We start from the raw sequence: 9,932 nt of genomic DNA, 5'->3' as shown, positions 1-9,932 counted from the left end.
TCTGCAGGTGTTTCAGCAGATGTTTCCGTCTGCAGGTGTTTCAGCAGGTGTTTCCGTCTGCAGGTGTTTCAGCAGGTGTTATATCATCCTGTGATCCTCACCATGTAGCTGTTGAAGGCAGAGGAGTCTGCATCCACCATGTGCAGCAGCTCATTCATTGCCTGATGAAATGGAGGAATCAGCTTCCTCATCACGTTGTCCAGATTCTCAAACTGTCTCTTTCCGTATGTCATCTGTCCCACCATGGCGCCTAATGCTGCCCCCTACAGGAATAATAACATCACAGCATTTATAACATGAAGGTGACTCCCCCTGCTGGACGGCCTTTGGTGGCTCACCATGGATGCGATGGCAGCAGAAACCGATCCTCCTCCCGGAGCAGCAGTTCGAGCGCCGACGCTGTGAACAAACTGCTGCAGAGACAGAGATATAAGGCCGCCTTGTTCCTCTGACCTCACCATGTACCTGTAAGACACCTCCACATTTACCACAGCCCGTCATCTGATGTCTGCCTCTGAACCTGCAGGGGGAGTAAACTCACTCTATGATTCTCTCCTTTGGGCTGAACGGGCCGAGGGAATCTAGACCCAGTTTGCTGATTACCTGCAGATCGTTAAGGAGACGTTCAAATGCAGAACTAACCCTGCTAGCAAACCTCCTCAGACTTGCCTACTGACCAGGCGGACTTTGTGCTCCTCCTCAATGATGAAGAGCTGATCTCTTTTGATGTAGAAGTCAGCAGAGTCCAGCAGAGCTTTTAGGGGAATCAAACCGACGATCTGAGAGCCGACCACCGGCAGCTTCAGCTCCTGAACACCATAAACATCTGTAAAAGTGAAGCTGATGCCTCCGCAGGTTCATTGACATCCAGACCTTTACCTCAGCATCCCTGCAGATCTCCTCATACACAGCGTGGAGCGGCGTCATCTCAAAGTCCAGGATGTTAGTGGACACCTGAGCCAGGTTGGCTTCCTCCAGGTACCAGCCCATCCCCTGCACCTGCTTCAGGAGTCCTGGCTGCTCAGAGCGAGACAGGAAGTCAGACAAAGGTGCTGCTAGACCTTCATACCTGCGTTCAACAGGTAGAGACCCGACCAGGTCAGCAGAAGCTTGATGTGCTGATTGGTTCAGGATTAGATTCATTCATTCATTCATTCATTCATTCATTCATTCATTCATTCATTCATTCATCTCATCTTCATTCATGATTCAGCCATTAGCATGTAGCTCACCACCAGCAGTGCGTGGATGTGTGAATAAAGGGTGAAAAAGCGGAGCTCCCAGTAATGAATTATCATGAATTAAGTCTTAGCGTATCTGATTTCCAGATGAACATTTATTTCCCAGCATGCACCTGGTCCTTCCCTCGGCCCTGCTCCCGGATGTCCAAGGCAATACGATGAGCCTGTTCTTTGGTGCTGATCAGATTCACGTTGTACGCAATCAGGAACTTGCGAGCCCCGGTTACCGTGGCGCCCCATGATGGCACAAAGAGGGCGGGGCCAAAGTCTGGGGCCCAGTCCTCACGCTTCAGCTGCAGGGAAGGAGGAGAACAAAGATGGTGGATCTGTTAGTCTTGATGAAGTGAAATTCATTCCTGACTAAGTGAACTCTTGCATCATCCATGTCTTGTTCTGTGTGAATATTCACTAATATTAGCTTCTGTTCTGAAACCAGTTCCTTTGGTTTATGATGTGATGAAAGCTGAATGATAGATAAAATATTCCACTCTGATGTCCCTCCTCAGTATCTCCAACCCTCTAAGGTTTCCTGTCCTGCTAGTTTCAGAGGTCTCCTTACTGCCACCCACTGGACTGACTGACAGGCAGCATTAGCAGACATCAGGGAGATGCTTGGCGATCGTTTTTTACTCGAGCTTTGAGTGGTAACTAGGTGACTGTCAGAGAGTAAACCAACACTTATTGGCCTATTTTTCAGACTGATCCAATCAGCGCTCTGATCAATCAGTCGCCTGGAACGCTGGTTGATCAGAGCCTGGCTTTGGACAGATACGCTGCACAGGTTTTACCAGCAACCTCCTCCCCTCACCCCGCTCTCTATTGCTGTGTCTGCGCAATCGCAGTAGATCTAATCCAGGTGAGCAGGAACATGGTAAAACTGAATATTGCTTGATTGATCACAGACCTTCTCAGGTAAAGCTTCATACTCTCCAGACCGGACCGATGGCAGACTCCTCCTGGATTCTGATCGCGCTGCTTCTCCATAAAGATACACTGAGGATAAATTAAAAAATGTGCTTTTATTTTCCATCTCTTCCAACATTCCCCGGTTGATCAGATGTTCTGGTTCTTCTGGTTCGGCCTCTCACCAGGAACGTGCAGCATCTCTGCCAGTCTGCGTCCGAAGTCGTTGGCACAGTGGACGCAGTCGTCCATAGTGACGTTCTGGACTGGGATGAAAGGACAGACGTCCAGCGCCCCGGTCCGTGGATGCTCTCCTAAAGCAGAACCAGACCTTCATCAGCAGTTTGTCTTGAGGAGAGAACATTCGCTGTGGACTCACACTGACCTGAGTGTTTGCTCATGTCAATGAGGCTAAAGGCTCGCTGGGCGGCATTCAGCGCCCCCTCCACCACCGCCTCTGGGGAACCCACGAAGGTGTAGACAGTCCTGTTGGTGGAGGCCCCTGGGTCAACGTCCAGCAGGCTGCAGCCGGGGGTTTGAGAGATGGCTGCAGAGATGGCATCGATCACCTGGGGAAAGGTAGAGAAGCAGCCTGGTTTCAGAACTCAGATCACTTCAGATGTTTTTAGGACCTTCAGCCGAATCCAAACAAAGCTGATGGTTGATCAAAGTCTGTTAGGATGACGCAGGAGATGTTTAATGATTATTCTGACCACTTTAGGAGCTTTAACCCACTGCAGGTTCATTAAAGGGCTAAAAACCAGCATCTCCACAACGTTCGACTGGTTCCCAGTAATTTGGGTTTGACTGCCGGCTGGGGGCAGAATGGATGCAGTATAGTCTGATAAACATTAGGAGATGCTGGTCCTGGACCTCTGGCTAGATGTTTGGAGCTGAAGAACACAGAACATGGAGCTTCAAGAAGCTGCAGAGCTGCAGAGTCCTACCTGTTTGTCTCGACCCTCAGAGAAGTTCGGAACACACTCCACCAGCAGAGCCATGGTGTCTGCAGACTGCAGGGGGACGGTAGACTTCAGCCTCACCCCCCTTCCCACACATCCTCCGGGGGACAATCATTAACCACGGCAGCCACATGACTGGGGTTGCACAACTCTGAAGGCATGCTGGGGCCCCATCCATCCTCAGGGGGGGCCACAGAACACCCTATGAAGGCCCAACAGATTGAATCGGGTTCCTTTGGTGAAAAACCCAGAAATGAACTAAAACTCCTTCAGTCACTGAAATAGTTCAGGTTGAATCTTTAAAGATCTGAATAAAGCTTCAGCTCAGATGTTTCACCAGGAGATGGAAGGTTGGATGAAGCCAGAGGCTGATGAGAAGCTCCATGTTTATTAGATAGGGAGACAGAGAGGTCCAGAGTCTGACAGATAAACTCGTCTCTGTTGGAGTTAATAGTTTTTAATCAGTTAGAAAGTAGAAATAAACTGTGGAACATTTTCTAAACCTGCTTCTGGAAAACAGAAGATGAACTTCACAGCAGGACTGGGTCAGAACCCATAAAAACACAGAATGGAGAAGAACTAAGGTGTGTGTGTGTGTGTGGGGGGGGGGGGGTGTTTGTTTCACATTAATTGTCTAAATTAAAAAAATTGATCTCTCTTTACTTTAACTTTTTAATCCAAATTAAACATCAGTTTCTCCTCTGAGGTAAAACTTCCCTGAAGAAACATCTGAATGTTCTTTGAACCAGTAGAGGAGAAACAGTGACCCCTGCTGGTCGCATTATAGCTACAATCCTGGTTCTACTGATCAGGAGGTTACAGACTCCAGTGTCATAACGGGATACTTTAACTAGGACATGACAGCTGCCCTGAGCGTAAACCCCCAGGGCCGGAGATAAGAGGACACATGGTGGGACAAAGGAACCATCAGATCAAGAATCACTTTCCAACTGAAAACTGCAGCATCTTCATGGTGAAACCGGAACTGGGGAAATAAATAAACCTGAACCAGTGATGCTCAGACCTCCACACCCTCAGCTTCCTCCTCCAGTCAAATCCTAAAACTACAGGTTCAGAAATTCAGTCAATCACAGGCAGCATTTTAAAATATTTATTCCAGAAGTTTAATGGAGGGAAAAGGCAGAAGCCCCAACAGGAAACGTCTGAAAGGGAAATAGGATATTTGGTGTCTGGTCTGTTTGAGCAACAATATAAAACTAAAAACTAAATCCAGTAACCTTCAGGAGCTGGGATTGTAGATGTGCTGTTTGCTGTTCCTGGAGCTTGATCCTGGTCCCAATGAAGACTGACGTGATGATGTCACAGAATAAGGAGGGTTTATCTCCAAGCAGGAGAAAAAGTCCTTTCTTCAGGTGAAGGTGTTTCATGGTGAGACAAATAAAAGCAAACAAATCCAAAGGTCTGAGCTTACGATCCGTTAAAGAGGCCATAAGAATCTGAGCTTAAATGTCAGCTAAACCTATTTACACATTAACAGATAAAACCTTTAGATAAATCAAACCGCCACATATCTGACTTTATAACCATTAAAACAACTATTTTCATTCCTTTCAGATGGAACTATTTACACACTAGGATTCTATTAAACTGTAATTCTAATATTCACCACTGTATGGCACCATTTCCATTTTTCCTCTGATCATGGAGCAGCCGGCTCCCTTTGACTCACAATGAATCATGGGATACCTGAGGCTACGGAGGATACAGCGGACCTGTCCTTCAAAACGGGGGAAAAGAAGGCTGCATTGGTCGGCGGCATAACGAGCACTCTTCCAATCTGGATAGGCCTCAGCGCTGTACTATGATGTAATCAGCCGATGAATCTGGACTTCAGAGGATGCAGCCGCTGGATTTGAACAGAACAAGAGAGAGAGAGAGAATTGCAGGAGAGTGCGGGGAAACAGGGAAAACAACAGAAACAAATAACAAATAAAGACAAAGAGTAAGTAAACTAGAATAACTATGAAGAACTAATGGAAATAGAAACCAAGGAATCACAGGATAGCAACAATAAAAGATGTTGGATATCGTCTCTCCAACAGGACAACAGTTTGCATCATGTGAATCCACAACAAGGCTTTCTATAATCTGGTATCAACTGTCTGAGAAGCCACAGAACAGAAAAGCAGAAGTTTCCTGGATTTTGCCAGAGAGGCAGAGTGAACAAGTGAGAACAATGATCCAGATTGCCTCACAGGAAAAATGACAAAGCCTGCAGACATCTGTGACCGAAACACTCATTTTAGGCATCGGATGTTATGCCCCCTCTATGGAGCTACACGTTGCTAATTAATCATTTCATCACAATGTCCACGTCAATGGAAATGTTTCCAAAATCTACCAGACCCTAGAAGCACCCTGGGAACCATCAGAAACCAAGCAGTCTACTGCTTCCTAGCAGAGGACCAAAGCCTCTGACTCAAAGCTACCTATCTGTCTACGCTATTCACCCTTAGCAACACATGAAGCTAATCGTTTTCTGAGACCTTTTGGACAACTTCCTGCGCCAGTTTTATTCCATCTATCTGTAAGCAAAGAAAACCTTTGCAACGTTGTCCTTAGGCAGCCCGGGGAATCTTGGAAGCAGACCTGGAAACACGTTCCTGATTTCCCTGGAGAGCAATGCTTCATGCAGTCAGTGAACACATGAAGACATTTTTAAAGAAAAAACTGAGAGTAGAGCTGCTTTAGGTTTCTGGAGACAGGAGGAAGGTTCTCTGACTCTGAGCTTTGACTCTTCTCCCTTATCCCTGGTCCTAGACTGATCCCAGTCCACCCAGTCCAGGACTCCATGGTCTCAGCTCAGCTCTCATCGTAATGATGACCATCAAGACAGAAAATCCTGTCTGTTTCTGAATGGGATGATGATTAGAAGGTTCTGGTTCATCCGTCATCCTGACCTCAACACTGTCCAGGTGTTTGGTGTATGTAGATCATATTGTTGCTCAGAGCTGTAATGTTGCACATCGATCTACATCCCTTAAATCGGTAAAGAGGTTGCAGAGGTATGGGTCAGGTCCCAGATATGGATGATTTATTTTGTCCTCATAAATCACCGTTGAAACTTTTGCAGCACCTCAGATTCTTAATTGGTGACTCATTAAGAAGTGGTTGGAGAGAAGAGAAATGTGGTCATAACAGGGTGGGTTTCTAACAGCAAGCAACACCTTTGGTAGTAAAAATGTTAAGATAAACTGGTATAAAAAGAAAAATCTCTCAAATCCAAATAATGATGTTGCCTTTAGTGGCTTTAAAGGGGTTTTCCATGACCTTGAACCAGGAGAGGTCTGTTTTATGATCTCATTGGCTGCTCAGCTGGGTATTTATCACCAACACTTCCTCCTCTAACACTCACCTTAAACCTTCAGACAGCAGTGATTGTAAAAGACGCCATAAACAGTCAGAAGGCTTCTGATCTGCAACATGGAAGGCTGGTTCTGCATTGTTCTCATGTGGGGTAAGAAAACCTCCTCGCCTGTCTTGTTTCTGCTGCAGATGATCTGTTTCCATTAGCAGTCAGAGTCGTTGATTAACGAGCAAAATGACCGTTTAACTTTCAGTTAAACTTTCACTGTTCTCGCTCCCACTGTGTCCAGATGAGGAAATAAGCTTTGGGAAGCGGCTGAGAAGCAGCTGTAGGGGGATCAGGAAACTCTCACTAGAAGTTATCTCAGAACAAACAGTAAGGACTCATGTCCTCACCAAGGGTAGTGGGACCAAAGTATTCAACTATTCGCCCCAGTTAAATGGAGATCGATGACTTAACTCAGTCATGATGTTAGCAAAGATGTTTTCATATCTTTGCAAAGAGAGAACATGTCATCATAGAACCCGTATTGCTGTGTATTCAGCCTGTTCTGCCTGGGCAGAGTGGGCCCCCCCCTACCTACAGCAATGGAAACTAGTCAGAGACAAACCAAATCACAGTTTGGTTAAACAGTAACATGCTACGCATAAACCTTGAGAATCTGTTTTTTGTTTTTGGAGGAAGAAGGCGTGTCTTGTTTAATAACACTCTCACACAGTGGCCAGGCCACACAATGTTAATATGATAAATTAATATATGAAATAAGAGAAATCTAAATATTCCAAACACATCCAGTCCGTTCTTTAGAAGAATCCAGGAAAGTCTGGACTCTGGGAGAACTGGAGCACGCAGCATAAATCTGGGTCAATCGGAACAGAAGCGTACTGATGACATCACCACATTCAAAGCTCCTCCTGTTATCAATAGTCTCTACATAATAATAAATTATGACTTTATTATTTACTGGGGGAATAAAAATGAACACAGTCAGATAAACACAAATCAAATGAACATTTTGCTGAATAAAACAATCAAACCTTAATTAGAGCCAGCGGTCCTTCACACACGGCTATGCAGAGCCCTGGCTGCTGCAGACGGGCTAACGTTAGCCATGGATGCTGAAGGTGGGCTAACTATAGCCCTGGCTGCTGCAGCCCTGGCTGCTGGATGCTGCAGGTGGGCTAATGTTAGCCCTGGCTGCTGCAGGTGGGCTAACTATAGCCATGGCTGCTGCAGACGGGCTAACGTTAGCCCTGGCTGCTGCAGACGGGCTAACTATAGCCCTGGCTGCTGCAGCCCTGGCTGCTGGATGCTGCAGGTGGGCTAATGTTAGCCCTGGCTGCTGCAGTCCTGGCTGCTGGATGCTGCAGGTGGGCTAACGTTAGCCCTGGCTGCTGCAGACGGGCTAACTATAGCCATGGCTGCTGCAGACGGGCTAACTGTAGCCCTGGCTGCTGCAGCCCTGGCTGCTGGATGCTGCAGGTGGGCTAACGTTAGCCCTGGCTGCTGCAGACGGGCTAATGTTATCCCGTCTGCAGCGGCTGGGGCTGCCGTTACCCTCGGAACTCCCCAGTTTTGCCACAGTCTTCTCAACATGAGAACTTTTTTTAATTCCCCAGTAAATTAGTAAATGTTCCATATAGGGAAGCTTAAAGTATAATATCCTCGCCTCAAATTATCTTAAAACGTGCTTTTATTGAACAACAGGATCAGAAAAGAGAACTTTAAATTTAATATTCTGAGCTCTGTGAGCGCTAACCTGGAAGCTGCTGCTGCCGCAGTGCATGCTGGGATGGCTGTCAGTCTGGAGAACGGACAGGTCTGCTCTGATGCATGCTGGGTAAAGAGGGCGGGGCCAGAACAGCATCTGGGGACTTTGTCTGTTCTCGGTCTGCTGTTCTTGTGAATTGGAACAGTATGAGGGCTGAGGCTGATGACGTTTCACGAGGACACGATGACGCACAAGTACACAGATTGAGAAACAGCCCTTTAGATTATATCATGGATGCAGCGTCAACAGGTCAGGCCAATATGGGCCCACCTGCCTGAGGAATGTATCTAGCACCTATGGATCTATGAGCGAGCTCTCAGGGTAAATCAGAACAAAGCCAGTTATAGTAGGCTGCTGTTATCTTGTAAATTTATGAGATCAATAAAGTTAGATTGCTCCAGGAGCAACATTGTTGTTTCCAAGCAGCTGCTTCATATAATCAATAAAACAAACGGTTCTTGATAAATAGATTCAATTTCAGAGTGTTTAGCATCTTAGAAAGCGTTACAGTCTGCTGGGTTGTACTCAGTCAGTCCTCAGGTTGACTTACCTTAATCTGATGAATATGTGACACTGAAGCTGATGAATGTGCTTCTTTACAGCAATTCCTTTAGCTTCTTCTGTAACAAACGTCAACTCAGCATCTTCCACCACCACGGACTGTACGGCTCCTGCAGACCTTAATACCACTGCGGTTCGTCTCAACGCTCCTGTTCTGACTGAACCAACCTCTTCAGCGACTTCAGTCCTCCTTACTGACCCTCCTACTGCTGAGGAAAGCCAGAAACCAACTCTAGCAACACCAAGACCAACTACTGCCTGGTCTACATCTACTACCTTATCACCTGAGACAACTGCCTCCTCTGCTACAAACCAAGGCAACCCTTTCAACAATGATGCTACTACTGACTACCAGACTACTACAAGTCCGGATCATGTCACTAAAGAAGCTACAAATACAGACCCCCCACCCACCCCGGCACAAACTACACCTGAGGATTTCCCAGCATCAATTCCTCCAACCCCAGAAGCAACTTCTCCTTGGAAGACACCAACAACTGCTTCACCCAGTGAAACCATCCACACCACAGGCAGTCAGACCACTGGTTTACCTTCAGCATCAAGTCCAACTCCTGAACCATTGAGTCCTTGGCCAACATCTACTGCTGTGACAGTTCCTACATCTCAGGATCCTACATCTACTCCACCTACTCCACCTTTTACTGGGAACCCAGACAATGATCCCACAACCACACCCTTCAACCAGACCTCTGGGGTTACAGCCTTCCTGCCAACCACTGTCCACACTACCACCAATACTACTACTAGTCACACTACTACTACTACTACTAATAGTCACAGTACTAATACTGCTTGGCCCACATTCTCGTCTAATCCTCCTGCTACTAGTCCTATACCCGAGACTGATCCTCCAGATGTTGCTTCTACAACTGGGGTTACATCTAATGTTCCTCCTGCTTCTCCTAGTCCTACTACTCCCATTACTACTACTTCCTTTAATACTACTACTAGTAGTCATCTTAGTACAACTACTCCAGCTATTATTACTACCGTTACTACTATTACTTCTACTACTCCCATTATTATTAGTAGTATCAATACTGCTACTACCTCTACTACAAAAATTATGACTACTAGTCCTGAGACTGATGCAACAACTACAATAACTAATACTACTACTCTCTGGCCCACACCTCAGACGGATC

General features: G+C 46.4%; 1 protein-coding gene across 2 annotated transcripts in view; it reads right to left on the bottom strand.

Moving 5' to 3' along the window:
- Positions 1 to 6,799, bottom strand: part of ftcd (formimidoyltransferase cyclodeaminase) — a 10,833-nt gene extending 4,034 nt beyond the window's left edge. The window contains exons 1-10 of one of the 2 annotated variants that reach the window (XM_015401397.1): positions 4,345 to 6,799; positions 2,530 to 2,713; positions 2,330 to 2,458; positions 2,146 to 2,234; positions 1,355 to 1,534; positions 880 to 1,017; positions 678 to 809; positions 542 to 603; positions 339 to 465; positions 102 to 263 (exon numbers count right to left, since the gene is read on the bottom strand). In XM_015401397.1, coding sequence (XP_015256883.1) covers positions 102 to 263; positions 339 to 465; positions 542 to 603; positions 678 to 809; positions 880 to 1,017; positions 1,355 to 1,534; positions 2,146 to 2,234; positions 2,330 to 2,458; positions 2,530 to 2,713; positions 4,345 to 4,557 — 1,416 coding nt within the window. In that variant the 5' untranslated portion in view covers positions 4,558 to 6,799. Of the gene's footprint in view, positions 1 to 101; positions 264 to 338; positions 466 to 541; positions 604 to 677; positions 810 to 879; positions 1,018 to 1,354; positions 1,535 to 2,145; positions 2,235 to 2,329; positions 2,459 to 2,529; positions 2,714 to 3,091; positions 3,637 to 4,344 lie in introns of those variants that run through there. The other variant, XM_015401398.1, reaches the window with a different exon arrangement.
- Between the last annotated feature and the right edge of the window lie 3,133 nt (positions 6,800 to 9,932).

The sequence above is a fragment of the Cyprinodon variegatus genome, unplaced genomic scaffold (genome assembly GCF_000732505.1).
Source record: "Cyprinodon variegatus isolate N-32 unplaced genomic scaffold, C_variegatus-1.0 Scaffold1216, whole genome shotgun sequence".
In the NCBI taxonomy this organism is placed as follows: domain Eukaryota; kingdom Metazoa; phylum Chordata; class Actinopteri; order Cyprinodontiformes; family Cyprinodontidae; genus Cyprinodon; species Cyprinodon variegatus.
The sequence above is the reverse complement of the archived record's forward strand: the minus strand, read 5'-3'. Positions and strand labels throughout refer to the sequence as shown.